General features: G+C 41.0%; 1 protein-coding gene across 5 annotated transcripts in view; it reads right to left on the reverse strand.

The window, feature by feature from the left end:
• Positions 1-22,958, reverse strand: part of DNAH11 (dynein axonemal heavy chain 11) — a 273,839-nt gene that overhangs the window by 178,210 nt on the left and 72,671 nt on the right. For 4 of the 5 annotated variants that reach the window (XM_075922225.1, XM_075922224.1, XM_075922226.1 and 1 more), the window contains 11 exons: positions 22,424-22,646; positions 15,764-15,880; positions 15,586-15,672; positions 14,191-14,349; positions 12,572-12,655; positions 11,211-11,369; positions 7,656-7,778; positions 7,242-7,364; positions 6,617-6,841; positions 4,980-5,071; positions 2,616-2,742 (listed from right to left, as the gene is read on the reverse strand). In XM_075922225.1, coding sequence (XP_075778340.1) covers positions 2,616-2,742; positions 4,980-5,071; positions 6,617-6,841; positions 7,242-7,364; positions 7,656-7,778; positions 11,211-11,369; positions 12,572-12,655; positions 14,191-14,349; positions 15,586-15,672; positions 15,764-15,880; positions 22,424-22,646 — 1,519 coding nt within the window. Of the gene's footprint in view, positions 1-2,615; positions 2,743-4,979; positions 5,072-6,616; positions 6,842-7,241; positions 7,365-7,655; positions 7,779-11,210; positions 11,370-12,571; positions 12,656-14,190; positions 14,350-15,585; positions 15,673-15,763; positions 15,881-22,423; positions 22,647-22,958 lie in introns of those variants that run through there. The other variant, XM_075922228.1, reaches the window with a different exon arrangement.

Consider the following 22,958-nt stretch of genomic DNA (forward strand, 5'->3'; position numbering starts at 1 on the left):
TCTGTATTTAAACATTTTGCTAAAGAGATATCCCATGCTCACAGAAAAAGTGCCAGCCCAACAGCCAGAGAGAATGAAGTTCACCGCCCACAGAATAAATGTGGCGTGAGAAGTAGTTGTGCCAAAACTTCCTCATTGTCCTGCCAGTGTGCCACAATCCTGAGCAGAAGGCCCACCTTTAGCATGAGTGGACAGTTCAGTGGCCTTGATCTCTCTACTGGTGTGCTTTAAGAATGAAGCAAGTCCCTAAGATTTAGTGATGCAAGGACGCGATGTGAATTTATGAATGTATTTTAAATCTCGAGTCCGTTATTCTTTGGTAAGGAACTGTTCCTTGCTTCAAGAATCACATCCCTTCTAAATATGCTCTACCTAGGGCACAGAAATAATTCTGAAACCCTGAGAATTAATGGCTAGAGCAGGAGTGGTCACTGACTGGGATGTCATCTGGCTTGTAGATAAGGTGATGTAAAGCTTCTGAATAATATTCAAGTGTAGATGCTTCAAGATAAATGAGCCTCTAACTGTCATGCAACCTGACAGATTATTGTTTGAGGGGAGCAAACAGAGTGAGATGGTTACAAAAAACCCCCGAGTACAATAGTCCAAAGCTCGGTCAGTGACAATGTAACAACGACCATAGACCTTTCAGCACTATTTATCATTGTTACAAGTGGCACCTCTCGGAGATTTGATCTCTAACAAATGCTGGGCCCCAGGCAGTATGGACTGAATGATCCCATAGGTCTTTTCCATCTCTGACATCTATGAGCTATTACAGGTGGCATGTGCCCAATATTTCCTGTAAAAGAAGGCACAGCACTTGCAATACTTCCTCCCTTAAAGACTGTTTCATTTCTCCCTAGGTGATGCTGTCTAGCAGATTGCCAGCTCAAGCTAGAGCAATAGGGTGTGTGTGTAAATATCAAAGAAATGCTAAAGGTCATTGTGCGTTCAAGCCAATTCATTAGTTAGAATAGATCAAAAGGAGATATTGATTGAACTGTTTTTGCCCATCTGTATTCTGTTCTCTGCTATCACATTACATGTAGTTACATTAAATATACCCTGTAATTAGATAATCCTAAATCAAAGGTGTATTAGGGTGAGAATTTAAATAATGTGTAAAATATCATGAAAACTAATAACAGATTGTTTTGATTGCTGTAAATGGAATGGTAAATGAAGACATATGCTAATTCAAAGTATGGGCCATTGTGTCTGACAATGTGAAATCCACAGACCCAGTCTTTGTTCAGCCAACAGAGGAAAAACCCATGCTGTGATGGAGACACTAGCCAGATTGACTTTCCAGGGACTGATCCTGTATCTCTGGACTGATGGATTCTGACAGGGTGAAATAGTGAGTGATTGGGCAGAGAAACCTGAAGCTATTCTAGGTAACCCTAAGGGTATATCTACACAGGAACATTATTTCAAAATAACTAGAGTTATTTTGAAATAACTTAGTCCACGTCTACACAGCAGGCAGTTATTTTGAAATAATGTCGAAATACTGTCAAGCTGGATGATTTCTTACTCCAACCCCTGTAACCAGCGTTGTACTAGGAGTAAGGGAAGTTGGAAGAAAAGTGCTCTATTTCAAATAAGTGCTGTGCAAACACTCCCAATTTTGAAATAAGCTACACAATTGATGTAGCTCAATTTGCGTAACTTATTTCAAGTTAAGCCCTGTTGTGTAGAGACACTCCGAGAGACTTATGAAAAACCAGCAGATTACCTGATCTCTGGCATTATGTTGGACTTACAAACTTTGACTTTGTTAATATATATAAACAACGAATAGACCTTCAGCACCTTAGACACTCACAAAAAATGTAGATGGTAATTATGAGCTTTCGTGGGGACAACCCACTTCTACAGGATGAATCAAATGAAGGGGTTCAGGGTACAAACAGCAGAGAAAGAGAGCGGATGGGGAGTGAAAGATAAGGGAAAAAACTGTCAATTACAGCGACAGTGCTAAATGAAGCTAATAGAATGGGCTCTAAGTATCTGGTGCTTAGCTTTTTATGTCATCATGTTTGACACCTCGAATCCAGGTCTGAACAAAAGACCTGAACTGGATGGGTGCCAGAGCAGCACAAATTAAAACTCTGGCAGCTGCCCTCCCCACAAGCCCACCACTAGCAGCAGGAGCTTTACCTTCAGTGCTGCTGCTGCCCGGGAGCCATAGGTTGCTGATCCCTGCTGGGTTAGCAGCAGGGAGGAAGGGAGGAGGCAGATCAGCTGAGGGAGGAAGGGCTGTGGGATGCAGAGTGATGTGATTACATCACTCTGCTATCCCACAGGGAAAAAAATATATATCTATAGAAAGACGTCAACAAGGTGTCTACTCTGTTTTCTGACAGTCTGACCTGAGACTGGTACTCTCAGTTGTAAGCTATACCAGAAAATATAACAACCTGTTTAAGCACTTACCATTTTTCCCCTCACAAACAGGGACTGTATTATTTACAAATATTTATATTTTGTTTACAGTGAAATCATACTTTAAAAGGAGCATACAGCCATATATGATCTCTTCATAATTAGTATCAAGAAAGTCTTTCTTTGGACATAATGAAATTGCAAAAATGTGCGAGCAGTATTACCTGTCTTGGCTGTGTTCCTTTTGAGAGAATGTCAAGTAAATCAGCCGAAGAAATAAAATAGAACCGAGGAAAAGCTAAGCGCTTGGTTTCTAAATACTCAGCAAGGGCTTTTTCACAAAGAGAAAGCCTGAAAATAAAAAGAGTTAATTACATTTATATTTTGGAATTCTATGACTGAGGGCAATTTCCTTTCAAGAAGCTGTAAAATAAGAATTAAGTTTTGGGTATTTAAAAATGAATAACGTAGGTGGTATAAACCACAAAAGACTATGAAGAAGCCATTGTAGAAGCACTCAGTGGGGAATGGACAGAGAGAGGTTATTTGCAAAAAGAAAACTGGATAACAAGTTTTCCATATTGGTTCAAGAGCAATTAGTTGAGAAATAGGGAATAATATGATTTCCTCTTTTTTTTTTTTAGGTGAAGTACAATGAAATGGCTCATGGAGCATCTTTCTCCTGAAGGATACTTCTGCAAAGGAACAAAAAACAAATTTACAGTGCTTTATAGGAATGGCAATTGATGACCATGTGGCAGCTTTACAGATTATACTAGAAGCGCTACTTGGGCCCAGTTGCAATGATGCAACTGTGTTGCTGTAGCGTGTCTGGTAAACACGCTTTAAGCCAGTGGTCCCCAACCTTTTGGGGCTGCCGGGCACAGGGGGGTGGGGCCGCGCCTGTACCACGCACCCAGTGGTGGGGCCACACCTGTGCCACACGCCCAGGGCCAGCACCGGGCCTGTGCCGTGCGCCTGGGGCAAGGGCCGCGCATGCTCGGTGCACCTGCAGCCCAGGGCGTAAGAATGGCTTGGGCTGGTCACTCGCTGGGCGCACATAAATGCCCCGGCGGGCACTATGGCGCCCGTGGGCACCTCATTAGGGACCACTACTTTAAGCCAATAGGAGAGTGCTCTCCTAGCAGCATAATTACTGCACCTTCATGAAAGGTGGAAGCTATATCAGAGGAAGAACATTGCCCACCAGCAAAGCACCAGTTTGGACAGTGCTTAGGTCACTGTAAATTGTGTAGGATGTCTGGTAAATACGGACAACCCATTTATAAATGGAGATATACCTCTCTCTCAGAACTGAAAGAGACCTTGAGAGGTCAGGAAGTCCAGTCCCCTGTCCAGGACCAAGTACCATCCCAGATCCCTAAATAGCCCCCTCAAGAATTGACTCACAACCCTCAGTTTAAGCAGGCCAAAGCTTGAACCACTGAGCTATCCTTCCAGCTTAGGTGCGTCCATACTCCTCACCTCAATGGGGAGCATCCCACTTTCAGAGTGTGCAGAGTCTCTGTTTGGTGCGCTCAGCTCATTAACAGCCTTCCTGACAGGTTCCTTTCTTCCTCCACTGCCTCTGGCTGGACTGGTGCCCAAGAAAACCCCTAGACCCTCTGGTTCCCTAGGCTCTGGTGCACAACACATCCCTAGGGCTTAACCCCTGCTGCAGCTAGAGGACAAGCAGTGGCTAGGTGATGTGGGTGGCCAGCAGCAGCCTGGAAGTGTTAACTGCTTTTCAATACTGTGCAGATATGAAGGAGCAAGCTGCATGGAGCCACAGGGGAGGGAAGGTGGAAAAGAGATGAGTTCTCCAAAGACACAGGCCAGGTCACCTCTCCCCCCTCCTCCCCTGTGGCAGATGCAGCTCCCATCCCTTCCCTCCTACACAGTGCCAAAAGGCTATGCTGGGCACATTCTATTGGGAATCCTGGCAGAAATATGGGGAGGGGGCATTTGACCCTTCATGCTCCTTCTCCTCTCCCCAGTATTGCCTTAGGAAGATGTGGCAACAGGTACCAGGCTCATCCTAGGTGCCCAGCCAGGAATGGAGGGTGGAGAGGGCTGGGCAGGGAGGGTTGGATCAGTTGGTCACTACTCACTGCTTTTCCATGTGAGAGGGGTGTACGGAAGTGTGCATGTGTGTGTGTGAGTAAGAGACAGAGACTTTTTCCCATGTGAACCCTAAAGTCTTAAAGATAAGAAGGTAAATAAGAAAGAATCCAACTACACAGAGTATTTCTTTTTAACAGTGTCACAGACAACATAATTTGAATGTTTGCATTGCATCATTATGATGGATTGCTACTGAACTCATTTGGCTAATATTACCAGGTGTTCTGTATTCAGCATAGGGAAATACAGTCACCCTAAACTTGCATCACTCATGGGGGGTGGCTTTTTCACATCCCTGAGACACGCAAGTTATATCTACTTAAGCTCTAAGCCTTCAATGACAGCATATTGTAGTAAATCTGCACAAAAAACCAAAACACACCAGCCAATCTTCTAGAGTTTCTTAATTGATTGTTCCTGGCCTCTATATTTAAACATATTCAAAATTATAGTTTCAATTTTACCTGTGTTGCAAACCTTCAAGTTTTTCATACAGATTTGGTCTGGTTGTTGCTTCTAGCACATTTTTTGTATTCGCTGTCTCATGCATTAATTCCTGTGCAAAAGTGAATAAGTGTCAATTATAACATCTGAAATTCAAGCCAAGACATTCCTTCTCATTGTAGCACATAGTATGAGTCAATAAAGGCACATAAGAGTTGGAAGGAATGGTATTAATGGTTTATTTCAGATTCCATTTTTAATGGAAAATATAAGGATAAACCCACTATTTATTTCAGTGTCCCCACATTCTGAAGTCCTCCCCTTCAAAGAACCCTAAACCTTCTGTGCTGACCTTGTCTCTGTGGCCCACGGTCAGTCTTCATCTAGCCCCTGCCACAGGACAAACTACAGTCTGAAATGGCCACTCATCATTGGCAACGGGGTGTGGACTTGCTGCCTTCTGCTGCCCCCCTGCAGTCCTAGTAGCCTCAGGCCTTGCTTCCGGCCCTGCAGCCTGGGAGCTTCCCCTCTCAGCCTGCCTTTCCCCAGCCCTACTCTGTGTCAGAAAGCCTCTAGCTTCCCTGGTAACTAGGGCCCTCCAGCTCCACAGTTGGAGCAAGATTGAGTCAGAGTCTTTCCTCACTTCCAGGAGCCTTTATTTATACTGCCCTCAACTGGGCCCTAATTGGCTAATATAATTGCCATAGCTGCTTGCTCCACAGTCCCAGCCCTCTCCCAGGGCTGGATTTTAACACTTAAAGGGCCAGTGCAGAGCAGATGCCCTGTCACAAGGCAGAACACCTCCTTTGGTCAGCATATGCTTCATCTACACCACTGGGTTATTTTGGCATAAAAGTTGTAGTGTAGACAGCCTGAATCATGAGTCCTTTCCCTGTGCTGACCCCAGTGTACTGCTCCTTACACAGTGCAAAAAAACTTAATGCTGTTTTGTTTTCCTCTTATTCATTATTAATAAAATCTAATTATCCCCATTGTATAATTACTATGCAAATAATATTTTAAGATGTATATACTGTTATATATCTTGTGGAGTTCCACAGTTTAGGAAGAAATCAGTAGAAACACAGAGAGCTTGAGCAGTTGCAAGTGTCCATTTTATTTCATAACACAGCACTAACTAGAAGCAGCCCAAACCAGCTAGGCTGACCCCTAGTGACCTAACTCAGTTACTGTAACAACAAGATCTACAGATACAACCCAATATACAACATATACAAGAGAGACTGCAGAACTGACCTTCATATGCAAATTTGACACTGTTTCCCTTGACCTGAACAAAGACTTGAACTGGTTAACATATTAGAAAACCAGCTTTCCTTAATTCAACACTCCATTGACATCAAAAACTAAGTATGGGACACTTCCAGCCCACTCAATTAGCAGCGGGATCACAATTTACCAATACCTTCCCCTCCCTCACCCCCCGCTCCCTTCTTAATCTGAGGGTCCCCCTTTTTCTCTCCACTTAAGCTCATCTCATCTGAAGAAGTAAGTTTTGCCTACGAAACCTCATATAGATATAGCTATAGTGTCACAGGACTACTAATTGTTTAAATAAGGAAACCAGTATTCTACTTTTCCTGAAATAAAAAGAGGAACCATTTCACTATATTATGATAAATAATATCCTACTAACTTTAAAGTCTGCATCAATTCCATCAAATCTTTTAGCATCTTTAGGTAACTGGTTTCGGATATCATCAGAGCCAATGAAAATGCTTTCTAGATGAGACCAAGTACGCTGAACTTCCATCCAAATGAAAATGACTGAGTCTGCCACATTCAGCGTCCTTTGCCAGCTTGTGACTTGTTCAATGAAATATTCTACATACTTACTTTGCAGAATTGTTTGCAACTGAACCTAGAAAAACAAAAGGAGAGCAGCAAAAAAGTGGTGATCAAAATAATTCATCTTCCCATAAGTTTTACAAATTCTCTTATAAACTTATTATTGTAGAACAGAGCAAAAGACATTATCTAGCCTTGCAAATGGACAACATATTATTATATGATTTCAAAGAATCTAAGAAAATATAAGAACAAGGAGCTGTAATTTTGCTAACTCCTACACAGAGACAGGAATTTTTCTTAAGATATATATAGTTAAACAGCATACATATAATTTTATAGAACAACATCTGGGGTAAATAGTTTTCATTGTAAATAAAAATTCTAGATAATGTTGTCAGTTTAAGCTATTAAAATGCATCAGAAATAATGAGAATACATATACTGGTAATATTAATATATCAAAATACTACCTGGTTATTCTCTAACGTTTCAAAAAGTTGTTCATCAGATTTTAATAATGGAATTCTGGCTCTGTGATGGTCTTCATAGCAGAACTCCATGGTAGCCCATGTTTGACTGATGTCTGTCAGAATCTGGTTAAAAACAGCATCAGTAACACTTTTATATATTTAAGTTTGATGCTTTGGGTTGCAAAATAAAACTTACCATAAGCAGTATTTGTAAAATATACCACATGAAAAGCAATTAAACACTCTTTCATCTACTGCTATTGATCACACATCATTTTTCAACTAGATCACATGAAACTATTTGTGTTAGCCATACATTTCTTCACGTCTAAATTTTATCCATGTTCAAGAGTAAATTAATATACTTTGGCAGGACTACCCTTCATAACAGAAAGAGAAATGGAATTGACCTACCTTCTCAGTGCCCAGCTCTTTTACTGCTTTGTCAACAATGCTTTGGACTACATCTTCTACCGTATGCAGCTGCAGTCCCAGCAAGTCTGCTAAGGTTGTGCCTTCGGTCACTGACAATCTGACCTGTGAAAAAAACAAAAGCTTTGTACAAAATATGCCTTGTGAGGAATTATTTGAAAAATAATACCTTGCTGGTCAGTATCATGAAGAATTGTGTGTAGCAACATGATATGTAACGTGATGAACATAGGCTGAAATCATGACTGAAGTGTGCTTTCTGGCGAGTGAGTAAGCATGTTTTTGCAAAGAAAAAGGACAAGATGACATTCCAACAAGTGTCAAAGTTGTTGCATCACCTTCAAATGGCCATTTTTGGGGCAAGGAAAAGGGGCAGGAGCAGGGAAATCTGCACCTTAGCAAACAAGAGCATGGATTCTCTCTCATCACCAGACCCCTTATCTCCATCCTTTTAGCAGGAATGAACTTTATCTAGGGGTAACCCTCAGGAAATTACATTGTTAAAAGGAGACTGAACTATAAAAGTGAGAAGCAAAAGCACTCCAAATTTTCTCTACGTATCCATCTCTCTTCTCTTGCACCTAAATGATGACAAAACAAACAAGCCTATGAAAACTGATTCAGATCTGGGAATTTGGTCAGCAATGTTACTGGAAACATGGTAATAGACTTCACCTCAAGATGAGTCTAATTTGTTAAGTTTACTAGGAAGTGTTTTATTTTCATGTCTCTTGTAATCATTTCTTGACTTATGTTTTATACTGCGTACCAGTATAAAACATAACACCTTATAGATCAATTAACTTTTTTTATTCTTTAATCAAAAGTAATCCAGTGTTGTGAAATGTGAGGTTAACTCCATTTAGGCAAGTAGCAAAACTCTTGTACTTTGATTTCTTTAAAGGGGCAAAGGACCTTATATATTGGATTGTCCATGAGGGGACTGGACAGATCAGAATACATGTTTTAGGGGCAAATTGTGGGATGATGTTGTGGTTACCAAGACTAGTGGAAACCAGAGTATTACTGATGTGTGGTCACAAGGCTGCAGCTATGCAAAGAGTTATCTGAAGTGTTATCTGAAGGCAGTCTGTGAGCAGCCCAGGTGGGGAGATACAGCAGCAAAGCACTATGAAGCACCAAAGTTTGTAGGGCAGGTGAGACTCAACTCCGCAAGGGTCTTGATTGCACCCTGGAATGCCACAGACACTCACTATGCTTTTGTATTGCACCATTAAGTGTACTGGAAATAAAGATTATCCCATCTGAAGATACCTGACTGACATGGACACACATTCCCTAGTGGAATACATTGGCTTTTAATATCAGGACAGTTTGCTGCTCATAAGTATAGTCTCAAGAAATTTCTAATATAGACATTAGGAAAATTAGGGATCTGTAAAGTGTAAGATTTAAGCAAGACTTTTGTGATTTAAGGTGGTACATTTCTCACAGTAGTACTATTTCATGTAGTATAAAGAAACAACACCTATGTTAAGGTTTCACAGAGTCTGATATAGATGCCCAATATCTTTACACAAGCCACAGCTGTAATTCTCTCATGGCTATTTTTACTATACAACTAGTGCATACATATTGTTTGAGTGAACTGGCAGAGAACTGACATCCAATCCTCAAGTCAATGGAAGTTCTTATAGGGTATGTCTAGACTGGCAAGATTTTGCGCAAAAGCTGTCTACACTGGCCGCCTGAATTTGCGCAAGAGCACTGATTTTGTAATGTAAAAAATCAGTGCTTCTTGCACAAATACTTTCATGCTCCAGCTCGGGAAAAAGCCCTCTTGTACTAGAATAATTGCGCAAGAGGGCCAATGTAGACAGAGAAGAACGGTTTTGCGCAAAAAAGCCCCGTTAGCTAAAATGGCGATTGGGGCTTTCTTGCGCAAAGTCGCATCTAGACTGGCCACGGATGCTTTTACGCAAAAGCATCCGTGCCAATCTAGACGCGCTTTTGAGGAAATACTTTTAACGGAAAAACTTTTCCGTTAAAAGTATTTCCACAAAATCATGCCAGTCTAGACGCAGCCATAGTGCATAGATGACAGCACTTGAGTAAATCTTTTCAGGACTGGAGACTAAAGCTATATCTACATCACCACACAGTTCAGAGGTATGAATAGCAGAGAGCCCTACTGTGCTGAGCTGGAACTCCCCTGTGTGGATGATGCGGACATGAACTAAAAGGTTCCCTCATTCGCATTAGCGCAGACAAGTCCTAAGAAATAAAGTTAGATATGTTTGTATTGCTTCCACTAAAGCCAATGGACTTAGCCTGCATGCATTAAATCCTCTGGAAATTATATTTTCTCTTCCCCATATTGCCACCTCTCCTCCTCTTTTAGTACATTCATTTATTTCATGCACTCTAAAACCTATTAAATATTTCAGTCGTCTTGATTTAACCACATCTGTCACCTCAACCGAATGATACTCTGCCCTCATCATCTATGTTTCTAACTCAGAAGTTATGTAATATATACTCTGAGTTACAGCTGATTGCAAAATTACTCCATTTAAAAATTTTCCTCCAAAAATAGCCTTCTATTAAAGTTGATTTTTTTTTGTTTTTCAGTGAAATTAGAAAAGAAATTTAGCACTTTGTAATTTGCCATGATTTTTTTTTATTGTATAGCATTTTCAGCTATTTTTGAAAAGGGAAAAAAAAGAAAACAATCTCCCACCCCTCCCAAAAGTTGGTCCATTTCGAATTCTGTGAAACAATTTTAATTTTTTTGTGAAATTCATTTTTCCTTTTTCAACTAGCTTTATTGCCATTTATGTAAATGTAACAACCCATCCTTGTAACAGCTTCCCTCTTTTTATTTTTGCACAGCATGAGATCCACAATCCGTTCTCCTGTTCTTTCAGCCTTTGCTATGGAAACTTATGTGTTTTAAACAATACAAAACAAAACAAAAAAACTCTTCTACACATTTGCATCCCTCCCTCTCTTTGGCATCCTTCATTTCATCCGTGGCTCCATCCCAGCCTTGACACATTTTATACATATTACAATTAGTTTGTTTGTCCTTAACAATTATTAGCTATGCTTTAATCCTGCTGCAATGCTCTAGGACACAGTTCCCATGTGTATTCTGAGAGCTGGAAAGGCATCTTATGGCACCTTCTATGCTTGTGTTCCGGAATGTCTCGAATGCAGCACTCAATTGCTGCTGATTTGTACACAGAGATCATCCCTTCCTGTGATCAAACCCTTCCTTCAAATGTAGCTGGCAACTATTCTACTGAGTGAGCCAAGTTTGACCTCAGAAGATAGTACCAGAACAAAAGCAAAAATCCAAACTGTGAGGTCATTTCTCAACACAGAAGGCACCTCAATGATCCAGGAATCCCAAATCCTCCTTTTTACACCAGCAGGATATGCTCTGACTGATCATGGAGACCAATCATCTGCTTTTATTCCTTTATTCTTGGCACCAGTAGCTTAATTATACATTGGATGCGACCCAGTACTATACTGATGGCATGAAAACACTGTTTGTTGCTGGATACTTACACCTGTTGCATTCATGAGCTGGTGCCAGTGCCTTTCTCTTAGTGCAGGATTCTGCAATTCTGTGATTGCCCTCAGGGATGTCATTATGTTCTTCACTGTTAATGTCAGGCTTATGTATACATCCCAAGAGCGAATTTCCTTGTCCAAAGACCACAATTTCTAAGAAATAGGTTAAAAATAAAGGTCATGGCTGCATGCCACTATCATAAAATCACCATTCATCTTGCTGATACTGTTAAAAAAAAAGTCTTTCCAAAACTTCCTCTCTTCTGTATAGAAATATGGGAGTCTTAACTATGACAAGAGTAGGGATGGTTTTAGTTGGTCTTTGATCCATGTAGTTACTGAAAAGGTTTGTAGATTAATCTAGAGTTCTGGATGAACCAATCTTAAATAAACTGAAATTAAATAAATGAATATATTTATACAGTGATTATAAACAGATTCAGATTAAACCAGAGCCTTGTCCTTTATTATGGTTCTAATGATCTTGGTATAATATTGTTATAAATGTTAGCTCACTGCATGTAAGAAATTACTTCCCTGTGATATTTAACAGACTGGAATAACTAGAGGAAAAACCAAAGATGTGATGAATGTGACAAATATAAAGTGTAGCAGTAACTCAGACTAGAGAGACATTTATATAAAACCATGGTTTAAAACTGAGAGATTCACATTGGGCCTGATTCTTCTGTCACACCAGTATAAGTCAGGAATGCCTTCACTGACATCCAGTTAATTTGGTGTAAAACCAATATGGAAGAGATCCATGTGCACAAAGACCTTCTCTATTTCACTTTTCCCGATGAACTACTGACATATGCGATGGTCCTGCTAATTCTTCTAGTACTTCAGTTTCCTGTTTCTAATCCAATCTCTCCATGTACCATGAAATTATTGCTTTCACCTTTGTACAAACTCCCATTAGGGACTCATTAACATTTCAAAGGAAGATATTAAATGTTTTCAAGGGGTTTCCTTCCTTCTACAAGTGAAAGTCTCCAATGGCTCATGGTCTGGCAAAATCTGTCCAAATACAGAACATAAACACCTGAAAAGCCCACTGATCTCTGAATTAACGGCTTTCACCTGCCAAAGTCCTCTCCTAGAGCACCACCTTTATACTTTCAGACTGTATTAATTCATAAAAAAGTGACAGTGAAATGTTACCATATACATTCACAGCATGAGGAACCTAACCAAAAGGGATACAAAAAGTTTAAAGAATAAAAGTTCCAGAATGTTCAGTTTGGACAAAAGCAACAAAGACTGAAACATCAAATAGTGGGTGGGGAAAGTGAAAAAGGGGTAAGCAGGGAGACAGATAAACTGTAGAAATAGACAGCTGTGGAACCTGCCTTGGCAAACCTTCTGAGCTCTGCATCCATCTGTTCCACATTAATCTGTCTCCACTGGGTTTTAGTCCAATCATCAATGTTGCTCTGAAACAGTAAGTACAAATAAAAGTATCAACAGTCAGTGAAAACAAGCTTCTGCTGTAGAGTAGATAAATGTATATGACGGGTGGTTCTATCACCCACTGATAGCCCCAGTTCTTAAAACAGTAACTCTGCTTTTCAAGCCTGCACCACCGCTGCTAGTCCAAACTGTACCAAATAGCCTACCGTTTTCAAGGCCAAAACACTTATTTAAGCCATTCAAGTTTCAGTATCTGATAATGCCAGGAGAGCCATGTATTATATTCATGTATTATTAATATACATATAGCACTGTATCTACATTTCTCCATGCATAAATATACTCTACATCTACACAGAATATACATATGAGGGCCCCTGAAACTGACATGAACACTTACCAGACCAACCAAAAACAAACCCACATCTATTCACCACTCCTTTACCAAATTAATATGGAAAGAAAAAAACCACTGTTTTAAGGCCAAAATATCCTCTTTTTCTGAAGTGAACAGAATTTTATGTTTGATGCAACAGAAAAGTATCTGCTGAATGTGAGTGCTTCACTCACTCAGCCCACTCCCGACACTACTTTTCTTTTTAACTTTACAATATCGCCCTTCAGACTGCTTTCATATACAGCATGAATACCACACAAAATAAATACAATTCAATATGCAATGTGTTTAGTCTATCATAACTCTGCCTTCACCTTATTTTACTCTCCATTGAGATGGCAAACAAGATGTATAGCTCTGTGGCTAAGAGATATATCTTTTGCAGGATAACTCATTCTGGACATGGTCTTTTGCAGGATAACTCATTCTGGACTTCTGCAGCCACAAGTGAAATACCAAAAGGGCATAAGGCTGTAAATGTACCTAGCCTCTAGGGTTCTCTGACAAACCATCAAAATATTTAGTATGTGAACTATAGTAACTGGGTTATTGCCACTGACACAAAATGAAATCCCAGCCCCAGTGAAATCTATGGAAATTTTGTTACTGAGTTCAACGGTGCCAGAATTTTACTGCTAGTGTGAAGGGCGCACAGGGTGGTAGAATTATGAAGGCAAAGCTAAGGCAGTTTCAGTATCTTAAAACTCTTCTTTCTACACTTTGCATTGCATATTTGTTGTAACTCTGCATTTCTTTTATCCTAACACTGAACTTTTTGCTTTCTGGATTTCTAGTGTGTCTTTTTAAAAAACAAAACGAATAAAACTCCAAAACTTTCTGTAACAATGTTTCATTTTATTCTTTAGGAAACTGATATGTATTTACAATTTCCTCTTCAGCTTAAAGTTTTGGGTTCTAAGTTCTTTTTTATATGAGTATTTTAGAAATAGTTAAAATTGAGAATAGCAATATGTTGATCTTCATACTCTATTTATAAACAAACGGTATATATATTTTTTTAAATTGAAAACAAAAACTTACCACATCTACATCTGAACTTGAAAACTTATTTTAGAATAAAAGTATGAAACCTTAAAATAGTACATTCAGAATAGATTCCAGAGCTACAATGTCCCTTTAAAAACAAATAAAATCTCTTACTTTAACATAAATAGAAATATCCCACACTTCCTTGAGTAACCGTATTTCCTTGCGACATTGTTTCATTTGTTTGTAATCTGGAACAACCACTTCAAAAAGATTTGCAAATTCCTGCAGTCGTAACATTTCTTCTTCCAATGCCTCAAGTTCTCGATTTATCTTGAAGAGGAAAAGAACACTCATGAATATAATTATAAAATAGGTCTAGATATCTTTAGAATAACCACCAGATCAGTAGATCTGAAAACAAAAGCCTACAACAAATGTTTGAAACATGTAAACATCTCTCTTTTGGTCTTTGAAATATCAAGTCTATAAGATTGTATACACATTTATATTCCATATGTATATACACAAAAACATAGACACTGCTAGGGATGTGAAGGACTAGTCGACTATCTGATAAGCAAATGCTTATCGGCTGGTTGACAAGCTTGTCGACTAGCTGCTTCTTCCCCCTCACCCCCACACCCATCCCCCTTTGCTGGTTCTATCACAAAGAGGCAGCAATAGAGGGGGGAAGAAGAGAGGGTACTTCAAAGCGGCAGTGCATGGACCCCAGGCTCCATGTGGCGCTGCCGCTTTGAAATGCTGCAGGAAGCCCAGTGTCATTCTCCTCCCGGCATTTTAAAGCAGCTGCACTGCGTGGAGCCTGCAAAATGTTTTTGGTATAGGCTGGACCTCTATAGTCTGGACTTCCACCATCTGGCAACATCTCCAGTCTGGCATCCCAGTGGTTCCTCCCAGGTTGGAGCACTCATGAGGAAAAAAGAGGCCCTGTGCTTAGCAACTAATCCCCAGCCCTCCCAGAGTTTCCAGAGCACTGCAAATTGCTAATATCTAGCACCCAAGCAGCACTGAAGCTCAAGGAAGGATGGGGAGGAGCAGTGATGGGGTGGATACTCACAGGAAAGGGAAGGACGACTGTGGAGCCCCAACACTGGGGACCAGGAGTGAATCATGGTGGTGCAGGGCTTGGTGCACTCCTGTAGGGCTTCGCTCCTGGTCCCCAGGCATGGAACTGCACAGCTACTCTGCCTGTTCCCCCAAGCAAACTCATCTCCCCAAGCTTCATTCTGTCAAAGCTGGCCCCTCTACTGCCACGAGAGCAGAGTTCCACAGTTGTCAGCAGCAGAGGGGCCAGCACTGACCTCCCCTGGTCCGGAAAAATCCCTGGTTTGGGACTGATCAGACCCTGAGGATGCTGGACCTGGGAGATAAAACCACAACAGATTGTAAGATCTACAGAAAGAAATATAGCAGTAAAATCTCAGCCTCTCACAGTTCCATATCAAATATAAAATGTGCAAGTATTTTAATACATAAACTGAAACTTTTAAAATTTTCTACAGAAAAAGATTTCTAGGAAAATGCTTTTTATGGTTTTCCCATTACCTTATCTAGAAGTCCATATGGATTTTTTGCATCAAAGCAAAAGGGAGCTTCCACTCTAAATCTTTCTCTGAATTCTATCTGCTTCTCCTGATGAAAAGAAATGTAGGCAATAAATTCTGTCAATGTTCTTATTCTCATCAGAAACATGTTAGATAACTGAATTCAGAAGTCAGCTTACATCAAATGAAGCACATTTTTTTCTGATCACTGTGACCTCAGAAATCTGAAGAGGAGCCACTTCATGCTTTATAGATGCTGCAACTTTTTTGGTGGTATTCCATTTTTGAGGCAATTCCTATCGAACAAAGTAAAAATCTCTTATATGAGACCTTTCACATTATACACAGCAGAAAAGACAACTTAGAAACCATCTATACAAACTGCTGGCCTGACCCCAAATCTAACTAATATCCAAGGAACAATTAACTTTCATCTTTATTTCACAAATCCGCTTTTTAGGGAAAAGAAATTATATAGGACTTTTTTTAGTAGTAAGTTAGATATGGGTTTTTTCCTTGCGGTGGAACTGATTTTAATAGCTGCAACATAATAAGTCACAAACTCCTCTGAAAACATAGAATTACTAAACTATGCTTCACTGAGCTATTCCAAGTATATAAATCCAAGTATTCCAAGTATTATAAATCATATAAAACCAGATCTATGAGGTATTGGGCACCTCTTACACAGTGACCAGAGCACTCAGCTCTCATTGCCTTGATACCTCAGAGTATGTCTAGACTACATGGCTCCGTCGACGGAGCCATGTAAACCAGTTTACCCAGCATAGGCAAAGAAGTGGGGATTTAAATAATCCCAGTTTCTTGAAAATAAACATGGCCGCCATGCTGTGCTGACGATCAGCTGATCCAGCACAGCGCGGGGGCCAAGTTTATTTTAACGAAGCGGGGATTATTTAAATGAAACGAGGTTTACAGGATCGGTCGGCAGAGGCTTCCCGCATCTAGACTGCCACGCTATGCTGGATCAGCTGATCTTTGGCACAGTGCGGCGGCCAAGTTTATTTTAACAAAGCGGGGATTATTTAAATCCCTGCTTCTTTGCCTATGCTGGCCATCGACGGAGCCATGTAGTCTAGACATACCCTCAAAGATTAAGGGACCATATTTACATTGTAACAGTGCAATTAGGATTAGGGCCCACTTCTGCTAGGTATACCCAACTACATATGTGAAATCCCCGCACAGAAAAATTAATCTAATTTGAAAAATAATTCAACAATATCAAGAAGTTGTAGATGTAGTATATCTTAATTTGCTTTTGATGCTGTCTCGACCATCTCAAACAAACTAGGGATATACAATCCAGATGGAGCTACTTTAAAGGTGGATGAATAACTGGTTGGAAAACCATTTCCAGAGAGGAATTATCAGTGGTTCATGGTCGAGCTGGAAGGGCAGATCAAGTGGGGTCCTGAAGGGTTTAGTTCTGAGTCTGTTTCTGTTCAATATCTTCATCAAGGATTTAAATAATGGCATGGAGAGTAAACTTTTACAAAGTTTTACAGATGATTCCCACCTTGAGGGGGCTGCATGTGCTTTGGAAGATAGGATTAAAATTCAAAATGATTTGACAAGCTAGACAAAGTCTGAAGTAAAGAAGAAGAAGTTCAATATGGACAAATGTAAAAGTACTCCACTTTGGAAGGAAGTCAGTTGCACATATACAAAATGGGAAATTGGAAGGGGTACAGTGGAAAGGCGATTTGGGGGTTACATTGGATCACAAGCTAAATGAGTCAACAGTGTAACACTGTTGCAAAAAAGCAAACATCATTCTGGGATGTATTAGCAGGCACAATGTAAGCAAAACACAAGTAATTCTTCCACTCTACTCTGCACCAGTTAGGCTTCAAATGGAGTATTGCATCCAGTTCTAGGCACCACATTTCAGGAAAGACATGGACAAACTGGAGACAGTCCAAAGATGATCTGCAAAGTAATTCAAGATCTAGAAAACAAGACCTCTAAGGAAATATTGAAATAAAATTGTGTTTGTTTAGTCTGGAGATGAGAAGACTGAAGGCAGAACATGATAACAGTTTTCAAGTACATAAAAGTTTGTTACAAGGAGGAGGGAGAAAAACTATTCTCTTTAACCTCTGAAGAAATGGTCTTAAATTACAGCAAGGTCAGTTTAGGTTAGACTTTAGTAAAAACTCCCTAATTGTCAGGGTCATTAACAATTGGAATAAATTGCCTAGGAAGGTTGAGGAATTGCCATCATTGGAGATTTTTAAAAGCAGGTTAGACAAACATCTGTCAGGAATGGTCTAGATACAGGGATGCTTTGAGTGTAGCAGACTGGACTGGAAGACCTCTCAAGGTTCCTTCCACTCCCATGATTCTATGATTAAGTATGCATAAGAAATTGTTGAAGAGGAAGAGAATGATGTTAACAAGAATAAGGTCATATGGTTACATATTTTTGCTGTGTGCACAACTTTGATGGGTTTTAGTCATTTGAAAGTCTTTTCCTCCCAGAAGTTATAGGCATAAAAATCAGCAATCAAGTCAACAGTACTTGGCTGATATCTTCTAGACATCATATCAAAAGTTCTTAAAAAGTTTGATATGGAGTCAAGGAGAGGAAGCCAAAGAGTATAACCAACAGTGATTTCAAGAAATGATTCAGTAAGGTAAACTAATCAAGGTAAACTAATGATTTGGTAGCCTGTAATGAAAACCTGGTATTTGTGATGCTGAGTCATTGGGTCAAACAATTAAGTGTAGTTAAGACTCATGTATTCAGCTGAAGCAAACGGGGAGGTGGGCAATTAACTTCTGTAACTAAAATTAAGACAAGATTTAGTTATTTTCAAATTAAGTAATTTTCAATTATTCATGGAAAACTACCTTTGGGGAAAGTACAAGTTGCTAGCTTTTTGCTTTAGTTCCTTCTAGGCAAGAACTTGTTAGCGGAACAAGAACACAAACCTTTATCTACTACATATTTGAGAGAATTAGGGTATATGTCTACACTACAGCATTATTTTGAAATAGCTTATTTCGAAATAACACGTCTACACACAAAATGCATTTTGAAACAGCGTTTTGCTATTTCGAAATAGCGCATCCACACTGAGTGGACTCTGAATCGCATTTAAGGCCAGCCGGAATCAGGTCTGGCAGGGCATCAAGTCAGGAGTTACTTTGCGTGGCTGCTGCCTGAGGCTATCTGAGGCCTATGCTTAAAGGATGGGAGTCTGAAGCTCCCCCCATTCATTCGGAGACACTGCTGGCTGTTTCCTTTTGTCAGGCAGCGAGGGAAAAGTGCAATTTGCTCTATTCCTAAATCTGGCTGGGAAGCACAGAGGGCAGATCAACCTAGACCTGCCCCAGCTGGGGGACATGCACCCCTCTCCTGGTTGTGCCCCCTGGAGCTGCAGCAGCTATGGAGAGGCACTCCTCATTTGGTGGTGGAGTAATCCTCTCTCCCCGGGGCAGCCTACATGCTGAACTGCTCATTCCCTGCCCCACCCCTGAGCAATGATTTAAATGAAGAAAATACAAAAAAATTAAGTGAGATAAGCAGGGCTCGACAAATTAGTCAATCTACTCACCCGGAGCGAATAGATTTTAAGCTGGCACGGAGCCGCAGTGCGATCAGCTCATGCACAGCGTGGTCTGTGCATGCGCAGCGTGCCAAACCGCGCAGCTGGCAAGCGGGGCTCGCCACCACTTGTCAAGCCCTGGAGATAAGAACCTGAGCAATGCTGAGTAAATCTTTTAGTCAGAAACGTAACTATCTGTAGGTTGGCAGCCAGACCAAAGTAGAAAAAGAAATGTGCTATGTTTCTGGGGAAGTGGGATATTCCCCCCCAAAAACCAAGGACAAGGACAGCACTACAAAACTGCTCCTGGCCCTCTCACTGCGGGAAGAGAATGAGTAAAAAGTAGTTGGGCAAAAAATGGGCAGCTCAACTTCCTGTGGCAAATTTTCTTGGGAGGAAGATCCAGCTCCAATGAGCACCAGTGACATGAGCTCTAATTGGCTATGGTAATCAAGCCCGTGCACAGGGATTTCGTGGGAGGGGGGACTTTTTTTTTTGTAAATGTGGACCACAGGGGTATGAATGCACCCCACAATGTCCCCCAAATAAGCATGCTCTGGCTGGGGGAAGGCAAGAGCAGCAAACAGCTCAAGCCTCTCACCCTCATGTTTTGGACAGCTGCGAGAAGGGTTTCCACCTCCCTCCCACAGGAGCGAGGCCCAGCCCCACCACCCCACCTTGCTCTGGGGGAGGGGGGGCAAGAAGAGAGAAATCAGCCACAACCTTCTCCTGGGCGGATGGAGCATGAGGGGAGGGAAGTTCAGGCAGAGCCCACTTACTGTGGGACCATGGGGTGCTTTTGCACCCTTCGCACCCCCCTGTGTACAGCCTGATAATAGTTGCAGGGACACAGCCAGCAGAGAATCAGCTCTAAGCTCAGGAACAAGCCTATGGCAGCTTAAGCATGTGTCTGCATTGCACTATTTGTAGGAATTAGCCAACGCTGAGAGAGAATGAGATGCTTCATTCCATGACTGAGGGGCTGAAGCTGGCACAAAAGCTGGATAATATGTGGCAGCATATGGCAGCAGTTTTGTTTGTACTGGGAGAGAGGAGCAGTTGAAAGAACAGCTATAGAAAGAAAATAGAGAAAGCTGCCTAGACTTTGCAGGGCAGTGAATGTACCTTTGTCTGGGACTGAGACATTGCAGATAAAGTTTAATGTATGTAACTGATAAGAGTTTGGAATGCTTTCTGGATGAATTCCTGTCTCCCCAATAGGCAGATAAAGGGGATATGTACCCCAAGATCAATTACAGGTGCTAAGACCCCACTAGTAACAAAAGAGCCCCCTTACTGCATTTCATAAATATTAAAAATATGTCAAGAAAATAAATATGACAAGCCAAAAAGAGTTTTGGAAAACAGGATGTGTCTTGCCTATGAATTAGCTGCTGATTTCACTAAAAACCTCCTCAAAAGTAACATCCCTTTCCAAAAGGAGAGTTCAATACAGGCAGTCCTCGGGTTACGTACAAGATAGGGACTGTAGGTTTGTTCTTAAGTTGAATTTGTATGTAAGTCAGAACTGGTACATATTGTAGGGGAAACTCTAGCCAAACATTTCTCCAGAGTTCAGTTTTATTCTCCCACACCTCACTTCCCTCAGTCCTTTATTCTCAAGCTGAGGTGTCTGCTGAGAAAAGCCGCTCCGCGTCTCCGTGGTCTGCTGGGGGGGGGGGGGGGGGGGGAGGGCGCTAGCTTCGCGTCTCCCTGGTCTGCTGGGGGGAAGCAGCTAGTGCGGGGTTGCCTCACCCTGTTTGTAAGTAGGGATCCAATGTAAGTCGGATCCATGTAACCCGGGGACTGCCTGTATACTGTTTGAGTCCATTTTCAAATTCAGAGTTTTATGCGTGAGATGCCGTTTTGGCATGGAGATAAGAAATTTTAAATATTTTTATGTAAATTGCTTTTTTGTCCCATCCTCCCCAATCCCCAAGAGAAATTTCTAATTTAAATTGCAAAGTTTTCCAGGCAAGACTGAGATCATAGGCAGTGGTTGGTCATGTCCACACTTCGCCCCCAGCCCCTCTCCTACTTTCAGCATGATTCCCCCAATCTCTTGGGGCTGCTTGGTCTTCAGCTCTCTATTGTCAGTCCTCCCCATGCTCCAGAGCTGGGGAAGTTGAAGTGGTGGACTGCTTTCCTGCCAGCCCTCCCTGTACTCTGGTAGGGCCAGTCCACAGGCTGCAAGAGCTCAAGGGGGCTGGATTGCAGGCCACCAATGTTCTGGGGGGGTGAGCCACTTTTGGCCTGTGCTCACAGGGGAAAGGGGAAGGGCTGGGCCATGGGCTGCCTGTACTCAGGAGGGGCTGGGCCACACACTACCCATGCTTGGTGGGAAGGAGTGCACTGGGGAGGCCTTAGCTCTTATGGGAGCCATGGGTGGTAGGGGCAGAGTCTTGGACAAAAGTGGGGGCTAGGGGCTTGCTTCCCCCAACCCTAGGTGGATATTGGTAGAGAAAGGGAAGCTCTTTGGAAAAGCTTGCCCACAATAATAGGAAGATATAAAGAAGGCATCTGCCCTAGTTTGCAGTCTTGGAGTCTTTTCATATTTTTCAATGCTATTGGATGCCCAAATTAACATGGTGGCAAAAAGCATCAATTTCTATCAGCAATTGTCCAGAAGATTGCACCTCATGTTTTCTGCCTCAGACATTTCTACAGAGACCTATATATACGCAACCTTGAAATTTGATTGTCTTCAAAACCACATGACCTGTAATCTCCAAAATGATACAAAAGGCCTGTGTATCAACACAACTCACCAATCCACTGACTCCCTATAAAATCCACATTTCAGTGCAAGGTTTCTGTCATGATTTTCTAAGTCTATCGTGGGATTGGCCCTAGTTGCCTGAGAAGTTCCTTCTCCATACATGATCACAATAGCCATATTTCACTGGAACCATGAAAAGTCAGCTACTAGGGAGAGGCTTGCAAGTGCAGAAGACAGAACTTTCATAGAAGCTGGACCTATTCTATGGAACTCACAGTCTGAGAAGACAAAAATAGACTATGATCCTCATTCTTTTCAGAACTAATTGCAGAAAATTCTCCAGTTTGGTTTTCTCCTCAACAAGTTCTTCACACACAAAAGCAAATAATTCAAAAAATAAATAAGAGCTAATTTTCGTATAGCTGGGAAGGAAGTGAATATAATTATAATTTCTACTTGACTGTGAAATGTTCAAATAGCATGGTTGGGAGGGCAATATACATATACAGTATTGAGTCTTTTCTTTATTTTTAATCCTATAGTACCTCTAACTGGACATAAACTTGGTCTGGTATCTTCTGTCCATAGCTTTCCAACAGTGTAATAGTCTCTTTTAGAGGTTCAAAGAGCTCATCAGTAGCTGTCTGTCTGTCTCTCATAGCCAGGAGATGCCCCATGATTTCAACTAGTCCGTTATAATCTCTTTCATTCACTTCTCTCTGGAGTCCAGCCATTGTTACTTTTATAAACTCTTCTAGGTCAATCAGACTATCAAGCAAAAGAAAATAAGATTTCAATTCTGAAAACCTCCCTCACCATCAGTGTGATCCAATGCACAACAAGCTTTAAAATTAATTTCCATTATGGTTGGTTACCTTAGGCAGAGCATCTTATAACAGTTTTTGCCTGATTTTCAAAGATGCTAAGCACCTGAAGCTTAGATTGACAGCAATAAGACTTGCCGGTGCATAGTTGTTTTGAATGTCAGGTCATTTATACCTGATTTAAAAGCATTATTGAAAGTCCATCCCATTATATACAAATATTTTAACATACCCAGCTTTAAGATTGCATATTAGC

Source organism: Pelodiscus sinensis, chromosome 2, assembly GCF_049634645.1.
Source record: "Pelodiscus sinensis isolate JC-2024 chromosome 2, ASM4963464v1, whole genome shotgun sequence".
In the NCBI taxonomy this organism is placed as follows: Eukaryota; Metazoa; Chordata; order Testudines; family Trionychidae; genus Pelodiscus; species Pelodiscus sinensis.